The sequence below is a fragment of the Halichoeres trimaculatus genome, unplaced genomic scaffold, assembly GCF_033239565.1.
Source record: "Halichoeres trimaculatus isolate MK-OKI-2021-1 unplaced genomic scaffold, fHalTri1.1 fHalTri1_scaffold_19, whole genome shotgun sequence".
NCBI classification, from domain to species: Eukaryota; Metazoa; Chordata; class Actinopteri; order Labriformes; family Labridae; genus Halichoeres; species Halichoeres trimaculatus.
In genome coordinates, this window is record NW_027437197.1 from 15,534,235 (window position 1) to 15,554,290 (window position 20,056).

At 37.9% G+C, this 20,056-nt stretch overlaps 1 protein-coding gene across 1 annotated transcript; it reads right to left on the reverse strand.

The window, feature by feature from the left end:
* Positions 1-184: 184 nt before the first annotated feature.
* ankrd10b (ankyrin repeat domain 10b) lies at positions 185-13,992 on the reverse strand. Its single transcript, XM_074694195.1, has 6 exons — positions 13,630-13,992; positions 12,893-13,045; positions 11,785-11,876; positions 3,568-3,833; positions 3,030-3,137; positions 185-910 (listed from the first exon to the last, which is right to left on the reverse strand). The coding sequence occupies exons 1-6, from the start codon at positions 13,825-13,827 to the stop codon at positions 678-680; spliced, it is 1,050 nt and encodes a 349-aa protein (XP_074550296.1). The 5' UTR covers positions 13,828-13,992; the 3' UTR covers positions 185-677.
* Between the last annotated feature and the right edge of the window lie 6,064 nt (positions 13,993-20,056).

Below are 20,056 nucleotides of genomic sequence, written 5' to 3' on the forward strand. Positions count from 1 at the left end.
ACACGTGAGGGTCTAGTTTGCTCCATTTAGAGCAGTGCTCTGGAGAAACCGAGTGAAACAACCTTTTACAGTTATGCTTTGAAGTCTTTAAAACACAAAAAGACATCAAGAAAATGATTTGTATAGACGACAAGTTGGACTTCACTAAGCATAAAAGTGTGTTTGCTCCTACTTTATTAAACCATATATACTGCATGCATCCAAAATTGTATTGAGGGATAATATTACAGTCAAATTTAGAATATTCAGATATTTTCTTTATTGCATTTTTGTTTATTTTTACTATTATTATTTTTCAGCAGCACTTTGCAGTTGTGTGTTTCACAAATAAGGTCTGTTCAACTTTGCAAGAGCATTTTATTATTAATGAGTAACAGAACTTTTTTTTTTTTTTTACAAATATCAAGAGTAAGGGATTGCCCAAGCAAAATGTAGCAGATGGATACTTTAGTGTTTCACAACAAAAACTATTTACAGCCTTACAACACACATTTGACGTTTTCTTTGAGATCCCATTCTTAGCCAGTTTTACAAATCAGTAAATCAGACAGTGGGTCTGTTCTTTGCTACAAAAAGAAAAATTCAAGAACGAATAAGTGGACCATTCAATGGCTTTAAGGCAAATTAATTCTCAAAAAGCATTACATGAGATTCAGACGAACTACACCTGTTGCACTTTATGACCCATGGTAGAGGAGCATGGTGCTGAAGAAGGCATGATCATACAGCTGCTCTGCTTTCACAGATTTCTGGTGCTCCATTTGGCTGCCGGCAGTGCTGCTGTTGTCTGAAGAGTCGCTGTAGATGAGCTGACCGTGGAGGATTTCTGCATCTGGTTCACACCCAAATGGAAGCTGTGGTTGATTGTAACCATTTGAGGAAAAGCCCTCACAAGGTCTCTGATCTGCCACTGGAAACGAAACACAGCGTCAGAGAATATGGATGGTTTGTTTGTGACTAATCCTATTCAACAGAAAGAGGGACAGTTTTGTTTTGCACAACTACTTCTAAAATGAAGAACTTCAGAAGCCAGGTAGGTAAAATGTTTTTGGGATTTCTCTGATTATTTTTAGAGAATAATCAATGAGTTTAAAATATACAGTAGAGCCTTATGTCATCCCACATGTTCTGACCTGATACCTTGTGTAAAATAGGTCACACCCTGATCTGTGCTTACTTTGCGTTACCGTTCATGCTGTATGACACAGTGACCTACTTCTGTTTCCACTGAGGTATTTAAGCTGTTGCGTCAAGGGATCTTAAATCTCTCAACCTGTTGGCCTGCTACAGTACAAACCCAATTTAACAAGCATAGTGGATTGATTAAAGATACTGGAGTCCATTAAAGTTTGTTTTGTCTTTGTGTGAAATTAGTTTAAAGTTAAACTAAACTAAAATACCTTCTTTGCACAGGAAGAAGGATGTATAAGAACACACTCAACAAAGAGAAGTCCAACACAATCATGTTTATAAAATTTGTCAACATTTAATGATTTCACACATTAAAGTACAAAGCTAATCCTGCTCAGTAAGAAGCATTGGATGTTTCAAATTGTATTACTCAAACTTTCTGGCATGTAAAACAAAAACTGCAACATGAAACTTTACTACAAAACACAGAGATAAAAAAGAATTTCCCTTACTAGCTTATATAAAAGTTGAAAATAAAGTACATTAAGTTATCTTTCAATTATTCAATACAGCTCAAGAAATAAGGCTTTTTGCAAATCCATGCAAACTTTCTTGAGCAGTACTGTTTATTCATAACTCAAGACTGAAAAAGGGCCAAATATTTACTCCAGAAGCTGACAGGGTAGTATCATACAAGCAGATGTGCAAGCCCTGTTAGTTGCCTAAAAATCTCACCAAACATAAAAGTCAAACGCACACAGCAAAAATGAAGCAATGGAAACAAAAGATTAAACAAATTCTAAGCCCATGAACCACTAATGTCTTAGTGTAGGACATCTACAGACTACAACGAAGCTGCACAGTGAACCGTTTATACTTACTTTATACGCGCTACATTCATGTTGAGATATGCTTTGGCATAAAGGTAAATCTCAAATACAGCTTCGCTAATGTGTGGTAGCAGTTAACATGGGGTCTCATTTCATCAGTATCCTTATACGAGTGCAGACTCATTCATCAATGCATATAAACCATTACTTGCACCACATTTACGGTCAGAGTTCTCAATGTACTTTGAATCAAAAAGGGTGAAATATGTCTTTCAGACAACCATCCAACTCCACTTCAGCATTACAAATGTGCACACACTAAATGCAGCTTGTTCAGTCATTTCTCTTCCTATAGTTGTAACCTCTCAGATAAAGACCAACAGCAACATCTTGAGGCAAACTTATTTAAGTTCCATAACTTGACAAAGACGAGTTCGAACTGGTATAAATATGTGACTAAGACTTCAATTCTTAATTAACTCAATACGGCCAACATTTTCAAAGCTATCACACTCGAGGGAATGCCAAAAGTTTAATGCTATCTAGAATGATTCGGTTTAATTGTGCAAAACAAAACTTAACTATTCATCATAACCTAAAAAAGGTTAACACAAGTTGTCTGTCAAACAGGACGGATGTATTTCATATAACTTTACAAATAAAACCTTAATTCTTCTATCCATCCAAGCAGAACCCGGTACATGAAAAAGTTGAAATACAGCACAAACACTATTTATTTTTCAGATGTAGCTCAACATCAAAGGTAACAAGAGTGTACTTCTGTTTGCATGTAGTATGCTGAATATAAAGAGGCAGACGCTACCAAACAAACAAACTGCAGAAATGGAAACATCAGCCTTGACACACACACACACACTCTCTACAGGTAGGCGTAAGAGTTGGTGCAGCGGCAGGGCGTCTGCATTGATGCCACAGTGATGACCTCCAGCTCTTTAGTTGTCTGCCTGGACATGTCCTGTCCCCCCTGGTCCTCACACTGATCCATGGGCCCCGGCCCCTGTGGTGCTGCAAACCCATTCAGCCCAAATGCAAAGGGTCCTGGCCCACCTGAGGTTACAGTCCCTGCCAGCTCCATGCTCATGCCTTCCATCTGGGCCTCTCCAGCACCACCCAGTGGCCCATTCCCGTTCAGCAACTCTTGTGGCATGCCCAGACCTGAGAGAAAAAGATACACAAAATTTAATCGCGTATGTAAAAAGAGATTCATTAATAACTTGAAAATGACATCAACAGCTCAACTAAGGTTTTATTAATATCTGACAATGTCTGTATCCAGGTTTTTCAGGAAAGTCCGCTTTAAGAAATAAACAGTGACAGATTTTCTTCTGTTGAAAATTTTTCATACTAAATCAGACACACTGACTTACTTTATTCACACAAGAGCTCATAGACACGTTTTAACCAGCCTCCATTTTTAGCATGAGGTCATACAAATTATAGTAAATATAATCTAAGGCGACCCAGTCTGATTAAGAATGTAAACTTGGAATCTTGGATATTCAGGTGTTTGAGTCCTTGTAGCAGTCTCTTTTATTTGACGACACCTGGATAAATAGGAAACTGATGGATCAGTTTGAAGCCCTACCATTGGGTCGAGCTTTCTTTACTGGGTTGGCCTCCATGCTATCGAACGACCTCTTTCTGTTGGGCACGCCATTCAAGAAGCTGCGTCCCTGGATGTTGGGGTGAGCGTGGCCCCTGTTCTGAGTCATGCCATTCAGAAAGACCCCGTTATGGGACTGAGCCATGTTTTGTTGGAAGTTCTGGGCATTGGAGAGAATCTCAGCGCACTCCTGGAATCCCTGGGTGTGGGCCAGGTCAGCAGCAGTCAGCCCACTGGCATTCCTCATACTGCACAACAGGAAAGAGGAGTGTTAGAGACACTCAGGGTACATTTGATTCACACAAATACAACAAACATAAGACACGCCCAAACACGCATACAAACAAGCACACCCACACACATACAAACACACTTACACACACACACACACTTACACACACTTACACACAGACTCATTAGGCATGTGTTCACACAGACAGACATATAGATGTATAAAAACAGCCTGTCCTGTTCTATCCTCTCACATCCTCTTCGTCATCTTCATCATTGATGACGACTGATCCTTTTGGATCATTTTCATCTTCCAACAATTTCTACAACTTGAATCTGAGCAGATTCCATATCACTTCTGAAACACACCCGCTGCAAAAGAACAGGATTAAGACGACAGAAAATCTGCACCAGTTCCGTTTCCATGTTGCCCTAACATAAGGAGTCACACTGGGCAGGAAGATCCAAGTGATTCTGTGGAAAAATCCACGGCAGATCAAGGAAAAGTTTCAGCATCCAATGTGGAGAGTCATCTTGTTTTCTGCGTGAATTTGACATTCAAGAAGGGTTTGGATTTAAGCTGCATTCATCCAACATTTCCAGAGGTAAAGACATGATTTTCGCATCCCAGCATCAAGATTCCACCTGAGGATGATTAAAGCTGTTAGAGAACATATGATGCTGCATATGTCCGCATGGATGTGACTATATAGGGTTTTTAATGAGGAAACAAGACAGAGTAGATAGTTGGATTCTTTAAAGACAAGTTCTGCATCAGGAATTCCTCATCCGAAGAAGACCAGGTTGGATCAAAGTATCTTCTTGAATGAAAATGGAACCAAGGATCTGGAATCAGCAACTAGAAATTCCGTCGACTTGCAGTCAGGAAGCGATCTGTATCTTGTGTCAAGAAAGACAGAGAATGAAAATCCTCTTGGAGATGTGGTTATATGAGAGTATTCTGATCACCTGAAGTCGTGTTAATCGTGTCCAGTTGCAGCAGGAATGAGGTGATGTTCTGAGTGTAATAATGAATGAGCAAACAGAGCTGTTGTTGCTTTTCCGTTAGACTTCTTAGTGGCTCTTCTGTATGGAAGTAATGTCACCAACCAAACTTTGATGAATAAATAGTCTTATTGAAGTAAATATATACTTCTTAGTGAGTGAACTAAGAGTTAACGCCTCTTGCAGAGATGTTTCTGCAGTTTCCAGTTGATAAACTGTCAGTATGACGCAGTCAATTTTATGCTCGCCTGCCCTGGACCAATAGAGCATCTTTAACTTAATGAGAATTCGCTCCTCACCGTTGGCTGATTAGTAAACAATGCTCGGCTTGTTCTGTGACCAAATGTCTCTGCGCTGCAAAATGAGTCCTGCACTAAACAGCTGAGCCTTTGTCAGAGAAGTGGGTCTCAGGCCGAGATCCAAGTCTTAATCTACGGCTACATGTGACGGAAGAAATGTCACCATCTGCAGGTTGATTTATAGCCACACAGATTTCAAATTGTTCATTTTCAGCTTCTTTTGTGACTTTTTCTTACATTTATTAGTTTAAAATTTGTATACTTTCAAATCAAAGTGACACTTACTACCACACAAAAGGCTGAATTTAAACTACACGGCTCCTGTTTGGTCATTCATTTGCTTACAAATTGTTCTTCCTCTTTTTTAAAAAACTAAACAGTTTAAAAAAGGAAACATTTTAAGAAAGAGTGCACATGATAAACATTTTAAAAAGATTTAAGATTGAAAATAAAAAAAAAATCACACAATAACTTGTTGAACAATACCCGTCCCCTTCAAAATTAACGCTTCCAAAGAGAAGAGTCCAAAAGACATTAATTTGAAAATGAGTTTGCAAAAAGGTAAATGATTTGGTCTCACTTCAAGGAATAACAACTCTATTTTAAAACAACTACAAGCTGTTAATACCTCAGTGAAATCAGAGTCTAACTTGAACCCATTTATCATAGTTTCTTTCTGAACAAATAAAGCTTCTGAGGAAAAAACCCTGAGGATTAAAAATGCATCAGTTTAAACTTTTTTTTTTGACTAAATTGAAAGCACTTCCTAGATTTATTCTTATACATAATTTGAGTGTCATTCTGACACATTTATTTAGATAGATGTTGTGTTCAATGCTTTAAGTTCTAGTTATCCAGGTAGAATTCAGCCTCTGGAGTGTTTTCTGATCTCAGGCCAAATCAGTGTTGTCTTTAAGAAAGTAAAAATACTTATTTTAATTTATTTATGATCAGAACTGTTGTAGAAAAAATAAAGCTTTAAATACAAGGAGTCAAGCTGTGCACTGTACTGGACAGCAAATTTATATCAAAACATATTCAAACATGTTTCAAATACCTGAAAAGCGCTCAACACAAATAAAATTAGAATAAAAAGAATAATTTATTATCTATGTGTCCGTTTAACCACAGATTGTCTTAACCCATATGTTATTGGATTACTCCTTCATAAGATATATAATAAACTGTATTCCTCCAGTGAGACCGTACATCTACAGAAATCACTGAACCTAAAGACGATAACAGAGTGCTTTGTTTAAACCATATTTTAACCCAATTTTCAGGTAAATTTGAGAGGAAGCGTTAATTCTTTGTAAATGCCTGGTATGCTTTGCTTTTCCGTCCTAAGCACACATTATGCATCTTCTCTAACTATCGTCTAACCTTCCTGAGGCAGCCTATTATCATGCTACATGTTGACATGGGACTCACGTGATTAAACCTGTCCATATAAAGGGCTCCTATGGTTAGTTGACAAAATCAAAAACAAAATCATAAAATAAAAACAAAAGACTAGATACAGGAACAATCATGGATAATAAGCAAAGCATGCAGGTCTAAAACTTTAGTTTTGATTCATAAAAACCTAGCATTAAAACCAATCACCGCAAGAAATACCTCAACAGTTTGCCAGTGTGTAGATAGGAAGCGATAGTGAGAACACTCAATGCCACAACAGTGCGGCTATCCCAGGGAACGGGGCAGACTCAGCAGTGTCTATTCTCCCCCTTTCTAGGATTACTTGAAAAAACCAAGTCATTTCCAATTCAATGGCTGCAAAACATTAAGACGTATGGTTCTGGTTCTGTTAACAGTATAGAAAACGTTTTTTTGTAACTTATTGTCACTTTCATAAAGGAAAAGGTGACAAAGATTAAAAGTCAAAACAGACTATGATACTGTATAGGTGTTAATACTGTGACAGACAAAATAAAACATTTCTGAGTCAAAAGGAAAATATCTGGTACAGTGAAATGACAGTGAATAACCATTGCAACAGGATGATTGTTAGCATTAAACAGTACAGTACATGATGCTATGCTAAGCTAACCCAACCCCCTCAGCTGCTGTAAGCTTGTTTTCTCAGTCTGCACTTCTCTCGCCACCGGCAACATTTTCCCTTGCTGCTGCTGCTGCTGCTAGCTCCAAACTGGACCACCTGAACACTCTGAGGCTCATGACAAACAATACCATTTTTTTTTAAATAAAGAAATAAGAACATTTCTTGTTTATCTAATGATTTTAAATTTAAGGTTATTGAGAGCCTATCTCTTGTCTTCAAGACTAATGTGCAAGAAATATAGCAGTCAGATTGTTGATTGTTTATTAGGTTTTAATAAATATCTATTTTCTAAATGTTTTATTCTTTTATCTAGTTTTAAAATAAGCGAGTCCAGTTTCTTTGTGAAAGCTTGTAAAGACCATTCGACTGTTCTTCTCTTCCTGGACTTAAGGGATTCAGATGTAGGAGTCGTTTTCCCAAAGAAAAGTTTCTTCAAGTCTGAATGAACAATGATAAGATATCCTTTCTTCAGGACTCCACAGTGCAAGCAAAGGAAACATTCCTGTGTGTTGAACTGTCAATATTAAAGTCCCTGCAGAAGTCTTGGCTGGGTGGGACACAGAAAAAGAGGAAATGTAACCTCGACACCACAAGTTCCTGATATTCTGATTAAGAGTTCAGGGTTTCTGAGGAAAAATTGTACAAATGGGTCTGTGGGTAAAAGCTTTCAGACAGCTCTGCAGCATCAGGGCTCTTTAAAACCCACAGTAAGCCATGAGATGCTGCAGGGCAATCATTGATCATCTGTGGCCTGTAGTTTCTGTGCTGTCCGGAGCCATCGTCAGCTTTCTCTGGCAGCCGTGCAGCTCACTGAGTGTGCTGAATCAGAGGTGGGGGCTTAGAGCTCTCTGTGCTGCAGCACAGCCTAATGAATCAGAGATGGGTCCATTTAGTGTTGTTTCTCCTCCCGGTTTACCGCGGTCTCTTCTTTTCTTCTTTACAAAGCAGAGGGATAGCTACTGCTAACGCAGAGAGGAGCAGGGACGTCAAGACAGATTATCTCTTCTCTAGTGAAGCAGCCAAGAGAGATGAGGTGGTGTGAGGTTTGATCAGAGAACACAGAGCCTTCACTGAGGAGTCTTTGAAAGAAGTGGATAAACATGATCCATCCTGTATCGTTAAGACGACGTCAGGGCTCTTGCTTTGTGAAGAAAAGAACAACTGTCATTTCACTCTGAGGCATTTTGAGCAGTGACTGTAATTTGAACCCACAACTGTTTGGTTTGTGTTTAATGGATGTCTGCAAGTTTCAATGGAAAAAAGAAGAAGAGATTAGTCTGCTCTTTTCAGAGCCTTAACATTAAGTGGGAACATCTACTTGGATTTTTCCTTCTGTGGGTGTTTGCCAGACAAAAGGCCTTGTGTCCTTGTGTCTAGCAGAGATAGAATCATGTTCTTTCCACATTTATTTTTACATGAAGCTGGTTTTACTGTGGACTGAAGAAAGTCAGCTGAACTTGGTTTAAGACAGCAGCGTAGAGATCCTCCACGGACATAACAATAGGGTACTAGAAGATGTCTTCTTCATGAATGAAATGAATCTCCTCTAACTTATAAACAGAGAAGAATGAAGGATTTAAGCTGGAGAACTCAAGAAGGAAAAGTTTTCAAGAACAAATTAAGTTTAGGTTCAGTAGGCGCTGAAGTGTCATACTCCATTTGTCCACAGAAGGACATTTAAACCACTCTTTTGTTTTGTTGTGACCGATTTCCTCAAATACTGTTTTAATTCAATGTATAATTTATTCAGTTGTGGTTCAAAGGTTTTTCGGGTGGTCAGATTTTTTCTGCATTTGTCCAGCACTTATGCTAATTACTTACAATGACACATCAATTAACAGGTAAATTTAGCAACAATTTCAAATACTTCTGAAATAAAATGCCACATAATTTTAATTAGGACAGCAACTTAAAATATATTTACAACCTGATTTCGTGTTAGTTTGCCAGAGCTTTGCTGAACCAAACAAGTTTACTTGAACTTGAAATCTTGTTTTTAAACATGGCATAGCTCTGTTTTTCTCCTATGCGTGATTACAAAAAGCAAAAGGTTTATTTGAATCAGGTTTTTATTTTTATTTTTCAAAATGTTTGAAAGTGTTGTCATAATTTTTGTTTCGATAATAGCTTAATGAAGTTTTAACTTAAAGATACTCTAAAGTTACTTTGTCATGAGCCTCATTCCCACATTATGTGCCGTTCCCTCCCAGTTATTTCCTGTAACATTTCTGGGTCACAAGTTTAACAAAAAAATAACCTGATAAATAATAAACTACACTAAAAGTTATCTCTGAGATCTGCAGAAGGGAAAAAAATCACATTTCATTTTCATCATGAACATTTTCATCAGCTGATGACCAAATGCACATCAAGACACCTCAAATATATAAACTTTATTTTTAAGAAAGAATTTTATGTTTTTAAACAGCTAAAACAACTGAGGGGTTTAAATGCGTTGAAAAAAACAGTCTATGTTGTAGCAAAGCACCACAACAAAGTTTTATAATATATTTATACCAGCTGAACTACTTCAGGAAATTGTCTCATTTTATCCATTTTAACGTCACACTTAAAAAGCCTGTTAGCTTTGATAACAAGAAACAGGATTTGTTGTGTTTAAGATCATCATGAGGTAGAATTTAACTTTATTTTTATACACAAAAGGCCTCAACTTTTCATTCTAACAATGCTATAAAGAAAACAAAATGCCATGGCTGAAACTTTGGCTCATCATAAATTATAAGGGCCATGAAAACAACCACTTTCTCTAATTAAAGAGTTGACACAAATAAACTCCCCAGTTGTTTTGGCTTTCTGTATACCAATAGTACCGGCTTAACGTGTGTACAAAATATACAGAACGTGTTGCAAAAAATGAAAAAAAAAAAAAAAAAGAATGTTTTTCATGCAAAGAGAGACAAAAACACTTGTTATTTGAGCAGGTGAGTATTGTGCTTTCATGTTTATTATACTTTATCGTCTGCTTTAACTATAAACAGACACTTGTGAATCCAGTCAAACATCCCCAAACTGGTTTGCGATCCTGTGATAGAGTACGAGTGACAGGCAGCTAAAAAAAAGTCCAGTCTTTTATAAAACATTACTCTAGCAGCCGTCACGAAATGCTTTCTTAATGAATCGGACTGAAAGACATGACCTTTCAGTTATGACAGCCCATCTGCTCAGGCGTGTTACGCAAGAAAAGAGAAGGAAGAGTAGCACATTCACTTATAATTGTTTCATCTTCTCAAAGAACTTTGATCTAAATTTAGAAAAACCAGAAAGATGGGTGGTGTCTGGAGTCTTTGTTCATGCTTGAGATGCAGCAAGAATAACAAAATGATTCACACAAGCAACCAAAAAGGTGTGTCCAAACCGCTTACAGTAGAGCAGGTTGTTTACACACGTCCTTAAATTAACTTTGGAAAAAATGCAACGACAGTCTGGGCTGGTTCAGTGTCAGTGGCAATATAATATAGTGTTTTCATTCAATGCAACAGAAATTAAGCCGTTTCTTATTTAACATTAAAGAAGCTTCATACTACGAGAGGATGTGCATTTAGTCATCTTGTCAAGCTGTCTATGTCAGACACTAACCAAAACAAATGTTAACAAATAAAAACACACTCTAGACTTAACAAAGATCATGCAATATGCAATATTAAGCTAAGAACAGTTCATTAACCTTTACATTAAGTTGTCCTCAGGTTTGTGGAATCATTTTTGGGTTAAAAACTTGTTTTTAACTTTAAAAAGGTTACATCATATGGATAGTTATCTATTTTTTCTTGGACACAGCTTTTTTTCAGCTGATGAAAATATGAATAATTGCTGATGAAAATATGAATTACTGCTGAATAGAAATGATAAAATGTGGATAAGCCATTCTTTATGAGGCCAATATATCTTTATTAGTGTTGTTACAACCAGAGGGCAACTTAATGCAAATTGTTGCAATGATAAACAACAATTTCAGGGATTATCAAAATGTTCAAATATTTTCAAGGGAGCACCACCAATTTAAAATTTACATTTGTACACACATCTCCGCATTTAACTGCGTAATGTATCAATTCATTAGCATCTATGGTGCTCGGTAACTTAGGAGTTTGAAGGTGATTGAAAATGTAAAATCCTTGCAGTAAAATTAACTGTCTCAGACAGAAAAGAAATTTAAGTCTTTTGCTATGTTTTTCTGAAGATACAGAAGCTTTAGTGTTCAATTAAATTTATTTTTTCAAATCCTGTTTTCATTTTCTCTTCAAAGCTAAACTTAAAACTTGATAGTTTCATCACTGTACACAGATCTTTGTGAGATACAGTAGAATCCATCTGAATAGTTAAGTCTATTTATACATTAATTTTGATCATTTAAAAGTCTTTTAAACTAACATGTTTAACACATCACTGTAGGTTTAATCTGATATTCAGATCTGTTTAGTTAACTTGCAGATCTGTTTTTACAACACTGATTATCTTCCTCATAAAACATGTCCCTGCTCAGGCTTGAGTTTGGTGGTGATCCCTTGCAAAGGTAAATTTGAGTTGTTGGAAAGAACAGAGGAAAAGAAATGAAGACCCAGATCTGATCACAGGACTTACTCAGCTTTCGCTCCCTGAATCAAGAGAGCGTTGATACACTCCAGGCTGCCCGCACGAGCAGCCTTGTGGATGGGCGTCTCGCCCACATAGTCCTTAGAGAGGAGAGGAGACTGTGGTTACACACAGGAAAACATGACTGGATTGTGCAAAAGAAGATGAAGGAGAAGAAACACTGGATCCGTACATGAAAAATATTTAATCCTAAAATCCCTTCAGAACTCAAGCTTGCGATAATTGGGTGTGATAATACGGAGGACAGCTTGAACTTTTCACCCAGACTTCACTGCAACCCACACACATCTACAGTTGCGCATTAGTGGGAGTACAGATGGAAAAAATAAATCAAAAGGCTGCCTCTAACCACAATGACATGTAGGGCGAACTTAATCATGCTCAGAAACTTATGAGAGGATAAGTCCTGGATCCGAGTTTATTTAGCATATACTGAACAAATTCACAGCCAATTGTTAGAAATGTGCTTCACAATGACGTCAATTTGTTATGTCATCGTGACCCACTAATCTGATTCCTCTCAGTAGTGCATTGGAGCATAAAATAAAGGATGGTGCATTAAACTGTGAATGGAAATTCATGTAGAGGAAATTATTAAGACTATAAAATCATTTGGAGAGCAAGTGCAGTATCTTGAAAAGTGACAAATTAACACAACCCATACCTGTCAGGTTGAGGAGTGAGTAGAAAAAGTAAGCTGAAAGGGTTGTGACCCTGTTTTATCCTGATCCTTCTTGATGGGATCAGTCTTAGCTCAGCCTCTTTACCACTGTGTTAACTCTAGAGTCAGGCATCTCTTGCTCTTCCTGTTCAGGAAGGAGACTTTTGTTTTTTGGTAAATATTTTCTAAGTTTGTTACTGACCTGTCACATTTTCTGTGTATTCTGAAATTGCCTCTTAGTAATGTGTTCCCACTAGTTGAGTCAGTATATTCAGTGCAGGGTTTTATTTACACACATCTCTCCAGGAAAAGGCCAGCAAGGAAAATTCCGGTGAACTACCCAAACAAGTTGAGGACGGTTTCAGAGAGTAGTGAACTTCTTCATTCCTGTGTGTTTTGTTGAGGGAGAAATGGTGTGTGCATCCAGTCTCTCACCTGTCTGTTAATTTCTGCACCAGCTTGGAGTAGCCATAACAAGCACTCAGGGTGGCCCCCAAAAGCAGCAATATGAGTGGGCGTCTGTGCAAACCTGGAGGTCACCGCATTCACACCACAGCCCACCTGAACCAGACGCATCACACACTCCAACTGTGAAGAGATGAGCAACACACAGACAATTAGGCTTACTGTTATAGACAGTGATTCACCCTCAGCTTTTCAACTAAACTACGCTGGGCAGGCAGAGACAAGTGTAGTTCAGTAGGTGGTTCCAGGACAAAAATCCAACATTCAAACTTTTGGTGGGCCTGCTTTCAGCAACTACACTCAAAAACAGTGGAACAGTCCACCATAAGATGTGAGTGGTATTACAAAAAATCAAACTTTTAAACACTGGGTCTGGCTTTTAGGTTTCCCGAGTTTGAATTATTAACTGCATGTTTCCCTCAACGTACTATAATCTCTTTATCATTGTCTAAATAGGTACATTCGTTACACTATCTTGTGTCGCCGTGCATCATTCATTGGGTATTTAACGGCAACGGCTTTACGTTTAACGCCCCTTGTCCGCCTCCCTCCAGTTAATGATGGCTGCTTTTCGGTCTCATCAGCCCACAGCTAACGCGAACACTAGGAAATGGCCGAGGGTTGGCGCTCATTCTAGACATACTTTCACGATTATTACGGGCCGGCCCTCTGGAGAAAAAAAAAAGAGACTCGAGCTTGTCTAATACCTTTCCGAAATGAGCGGCCCAGTGTATGGGCGTCCAGCCGTAGAAGGTGTCCTCCACGGTGAGGTCAGCCGGGTTTGAGGTGCACTGAAGGAGGGAGCACAAGGCACCGACATCTCCATCTCTGCACGCCCGATGGAGAGGAAAGCGGCTGTTTAAGACCTCCTCACTCGAGAATCCAGACTCCACTCCCACCGACATTGTTGAAAAACGGCGAAAATAGTCAACAGCACCTTTTCACTGGATAATAACGAGATAGGTTATTGTTTTTAATCCAGTAGCCGATGGGGGTACCTGTGAATCAGGACACGCGCCACCCTGACTGATGTGTCTTTCTGCCTGACAACACAAAGGAGACAGAGCGGAGCACGCGCCGAAGTGAAACTTGAGAAACGCCGAGTGTTTGGTAAATCCTGGACTGGATCATTACCGTGAAATGGATTGGATTTCACATTCCACACTGTTCCTTCTTCCCCTTGTTTTATGGCAGTCAGCCCGTTTCACAGTTTTACGTCGCATCGCTGCCATCTTCTGGGGATAACCTGCTATAATAGGAAGCTTAAAATGCCTCAGTATGCTCGTTCTTTTTTAATACATATCCCAGGCGTCAGATTATTTTACACCTGTGTAGATACAGTAATCTTTAACAGCAATTCTTTAATCATAAATTATCTTAAAGGCCTATCTTTAAAAATTGATTTTAAAACAATGGCTTTTCTCAAAAACCTGGCATTTTCTTCATTAAACTGTTTTGATATTCTTAAAATTTTAGCGGTTTGTGTTTTTTATTTACGTATCTTCGCCAACATTATTATTCCTATTATTGCATTAATGCTGTTTTTGGCCCACCAGTATGGGGCGCCGTTTGTAAAGCAGCACATGCTAAAAAAAAAAAAAAAAAAAAAAAAAATTAACTATAACGGGTGTGATTTTTTCTAGAGACCTTCATGAGATTTAGAACAATACTTGTCATCTTAGAAAAAACTTAAATAGTTAAATGTAAATATTAAATGTCACACGTAAATGCTAAATATAAATCTATATGTTAAATCTAAATTTTAAATCTAGAACTAAATCTAAATGTTAAATCTAAATCTAAATCTAATTATCTAAAAAATTAAAATTAAATTAAATTTAAATTTAATTTGTTTAATTTAGATTTAACATTTAGATTTAGATTCAACATTTAGATTTAGATTTAGATTTAGATTTAGATTTAGATTTAACATTTAGATATAAGATTTAGATTTAGATTTAACATTAAGATTTAGATTTAGCATTTACGTGTGACATTTAATATTTACATTTAACTATAAAAGATTTTTCTAAGATGACAAATATTGTTCTAAAGGTTTAAAGCTTAATGTGACAATATGTTGCTGGGTTTTTTTTTTTTGCATGTGCTGCTTTACAAACGGCGCCCCATACACCAGCACCACAGTGCAGCATAATAATTTATAATAATAATAATAATAATAATAATAATAATAATAATAATAATAATAATAATAATAATAATAATAATAATAGTAATAAATAATTTTTAATTTGGTATGTTGTGCCATTAGGATTTTTTAAGTACATGACTACATTCCGATAGAATCTGCGTTAAAGACCTGTGTTTTTGCCTCTTATTGCTTCAATGTTAACACTGATTTGTGTTATTTTCTTAAGTTAGACTTTTTTTTTTTCTAATTTCGTTTTTTATTTTTATTATTTCAATCTGTTAAGATGACCAATTTGATACAAAATAGAATTAACTGAAAAATTTAAGTATAATATTCCCTTTGTCCACAAGATGGAGGTGTTCTACAGTACGTGCAACATTGTATGTTGACAAATAGCAATTTACATTGGACTTTAACATCACAAAAAGAAGGTTTTGTGGATATTTTTGTAATTCTTATTGTGTTATTTCTCTAAGTGTGCTTGATAGTTTACACTGGTCATCAAATTTTTTACTGTCCCTTTCACATTGGACCATTTTAATCACTGCTGAAAGGTATTTCTGAACAGCAGAGGGCAATATTAACCACAGTGGTGCACTTTTATTTATGACGTCATGTTAATTCCCCTCCTGAACACCACAAAAGCAAAATTATGGTTTATTAATAATCAATATTATTTTTATTTGCACCAGTACCATCTTTGGGTATGCTCCTGCTGACTGCATGGAGATATGATTGGGTGTTTTGGCTTCGGTCTTAGTTCAGTCAACATCTTATCATACAGTTGCATACATTTTCCTTTGTGCTGCCTCTTTTATCTCACCATGCCACCATCCAGTTTTTGAAACCAGTTTACTCTGTGGGGAAGAGAAAGGGGGGTCACAGTGAACACTAACTAAACCCAAAATGAACTGGGCACGCTCCAGATCTGTTATGTGCTCTGACAAAGGCTCTGGAACGAAGGGAATGTTAATGAACCTCAGTGAAATGCGTCACACTGATATGACAAGGTGATGCCATGCTCTACTTCACTGAAAGGCACTTCATTACCCAGGTTTCCCAAGTCACCTCCTTCACCTTTTCCCAACAATTAGTCAATGTAGGTCAGTATTTACAGTTCCAAACTCTCATTAGTGCAAGAAAACAGAACACACCACACTGTATGCAGAGATGTTTCGAGACACATTGGATAGTTCCATCTCACCCACACACACTGCTTTGCTTGTCACATAATAGTTCACTCAATTTAAAAAGACTGCACTCCCTCCACTAACAATTTGAAAGAGACATAAATAAAATGATGAGACTGTGCTGGATGGGTACATCAACTCTGTGGTGCAAACACATTTAGAGTATTTATTTGAGTCAGTGAGCTGTAAATTCACCAGCTGAACATAAATAATCAGAGCTTGTGTCACGCTCTCCAAAGATGTTTGGGGAATAAAGGAGAGTAACTTTAGGCCCTGCCCCCCAACAGGCTATCAGATGGCTGGCCAATCAGAGGGAAGGGGGGTTTGTGAAGCAGAGAACCTTAAAGAGACAGCAGCTTAAATGTCTCAGACAAAGGCTGACATAAGGGTTTACTGAGGATTTACTTTAACACCAGTGTGAGGAAAACTAGCTGTTGTTGTTTTTTAGCTGTAAAACATGCAAAGCTACTACAGTGAAATAGAGGGAGAGCACAACATCTTAAAAAATCTTTAACTAAATAGATTTAACCAAACACAAGCACTAAACTCAAAGTCAGGGGCCTTTAAAAAAAAAAACATGCATATGTTTCTAAAGGAGTAACAGCAGTTTCTAGAAGACGTCTGCACCCAAAGGCCTTCTGGCACTGGCTGCTTTCCCTCTCCAGCTTATCTGCTCTCACTCCTGATTGCCAATCAGGTGGTGTGCCAAATGACCTGCTGCAGGGAGGCCCAGAGCTGCACCTGTGGGAAGCAGAGAGTAGGGGAGAGAGAAAAAGAACCAGTACGACCTGGTGTAATGTTTGTTCTAAAACTGGATGAGCAGAGGATGATGTCTGTTTTTGTACATTTCATCTTATGAAGATGTCAAGGTTGTCCTAATTGCATGGCCCCTTATTAAAATCTGATTAGACAAAATCTTAAACTGTTTAGCTTTTTCCTTGTTGGATGCAGGACTTTTAAATTATGACTTTGGATGTCGATCTCCTTGTGGAGGTCTTTGCTGAGAAGGCTGCCTCTCTTTTATACTGTGTGTAAAGATTAATAGATTTGGGCATGATCTGATTTAAAGAGGTCAGATACTCAGACAGCAAGTTTTAGACTCATCCAGGAGTAACTGGTTGATTGACCTCGGTCCTTGAGCAGTAAAGACACAAAGAAGCCCTGCAGGGCCAATCTATCAAAGGGCCTCAAAGGTCAACAGTAACCTTATGAAATCAATCCTTTGACATACTGGGAGCTAGTCAAGAAGGGCGTGACATAATCTCTCTTTTCTTTACAGTCAGGACGCAAACAGCAAAGAATCACTGTTGTTGAGATGTTATAGAGGCATGTATGACCTTTTCTTAACCTTCAGGAGGGAGACAAGCCTTTACTTTGTGTCGATCCCTTGAACACTCATATACAGAATTTAATCTCCACAGAACATTCTGCAGAAAAAAGTCACCTGAGGCTGTAGTAAAATATAAGTGTGGTTGCATACCTTGCAGTTATCTTATAAAGTGGTTGATTCAGATTTTTGTGATGGAGCCACCTGAGAGATCTGAAGCTGTCAGGGAGGAGAGGAGAGTTTCTTGTGCCTTGCAGAAATAATTTTTTAACTCATTAGAAAAACAGATGTGAAATAAAAAATGACCAAAAAGAACACACTGGAAGAGATTAGTTGAAGTTAGTGGAAGTTACAGTTGAATAATTGAAGAGTTTTCATGTTCCAAACACTCTGTCTCTTTAAGTGTCAAGTCTCTCCAATGAGTTATCTTTCAGTCTCCTCATGCGTCACTCGGATGTGAATATATGACCCGCTGTCAGTCCCTGAGTCTCCATACTTGTAGCTGACCTTGATTACACATCTACACAGGAATGTCTGCTGATTGCTTATCAGAAGGGTCAAAATCCCACTCCACTCCACTGTTTGCTCATACTAGAAAGGCTGACCAGAAACAAGGCCATCAGTTTAATCCTGTTTTGATATCCACACTGTGATCATCCACACAACAGGTTTGATGGGTTTGTTCGTCCACCCTCCACATGTGTCTTCACGTGTTTCAGGAGGATTGTTTGCTTATGCCTGATAATACACCTCTGAGTTAACACCGCTGAGATGAAAGGGAGATGACGCAAAGAGGGGATTGAGAGTGGGTGAGATCATTTAACAAAACCTTCAGCACACAGAGAACGAACTTTCCTGTTGTGTTTGTACGATCATCATGTCATCCTGTGTACAGAGTTGAACATGTGATGAACAACGTGCAATGGTCACAAATCACTCATTGATGTGCAGAGAAGTGCCGTCAGAGGCTCTTGTGTTTTCATCCTCCAGCCCATCTGTAACGAGGTCAAAGGTAAAAAACCATTCCCCGAGGAATACAGCTTCCGCCCGTTGTAAATCCTCTCCCACCCCAACCTGTATTGTATCTGTCAGCACTTCAATCACTGCACGAGCTCATGGTTAAACCTTTTGTGTCAGGGGTGAGAAGAACATAAACTAGAGAAATGTTTCAACATAAATTATCAACATTATTCATACCAGGGCTGTCAAAGTGAGGTTCAAACATGACAGCAGAGCAGCAGATGGTTAAAACATTGAATGCTATGAAGACAAGCAGAAAGGGCAGGCCTAACCTTCTCCCTGCATGTTACCCAGTACTCTTTGCTCCCCATGTTTCCTGTCTCTCTTCAGCTGGCGTTTCCATAAAGCCAAAGATGTCATGAATATGTAATGAAAGAAAAAGGAATTTTGCTTTCTCATACTTGAAAAATGGATGCTAGATGTCTAGACTAAAGTGATGATTTTCAACTCTCTACATGCAGTAGAAATCCACAAATCTGTCAGTAAACTCGTTAAAAGGCTCCATTCTTAAATAGCACAAGAGCTCAAAGAGATTTGAATGAGATCTTAACGAGACCTTGACGAGACTTACTAAAATGATGACGCCATCGCAACAGGATCTCCTAACTCGTTCATGACACATTGAAGGGGCCGAAAATACTATAGTTCTGCCCCGACAGGCCTCCAGAGGGCTGACCAATCAGGGGCTATGGGGTTATGGAGCTGTGGTCTTAAAGAGACAGCAGGTAAAAGACAGAGGCTGAAATAATGCATTTGTCAGACGACATTGTGAGAAAAATAAGTATTTTTTTGAGTCATGACTCATGAAAAGTCTTTACTGGTACAAAGGTTTTGAAAAAAAGTACAACAACCCCTCTTTAAAGCACAGGTTGAGCCACAGCCTCGGGAAAATCAGCAACTAAAGCTGAAAGTTGAAGATGTAAAAAAAAAGTTATGCATGAAGAATTTAGCTTTACATTTAAAGTTATGACAATTATTTATTTTTATCTTTTAATACACACATTGCAAATTAATAACATCAAAGTTTTGCAACAAAAAGTGAAAAAAAGAAGTGACAAAAGTGTCTTTGTGTTTATCTTTTGTCACACTCTTTTATGGCCTTTTTAAAACATTTCACCTCAATTGAAGTTTGATGTCAGTGTGCATAAAGTCCCTCCTCGCCTGTCTTTATATGTGACATAAAAGTTGATAAAGGCTGTGTTTCCGTTCTGTCAGCACTTACAGTTTATATGACTGCAGGGCTCTGCAGGAGTCAGCGAGTACACTCTGATGGGAGGAATAAATTAAAGCTGTCATGATGTGTAATAAATGAGTCTTGCAGTTTCCTCGAGGCATAACACATACATTACAGTACTTGTGCATAATAAATCCATTATTATTTTCTTTTCCAGTTAAAGTTAAGATTTTCCCTTCCGTCGTCTTCTGAGCGTGAAAGGAAGTCTGTT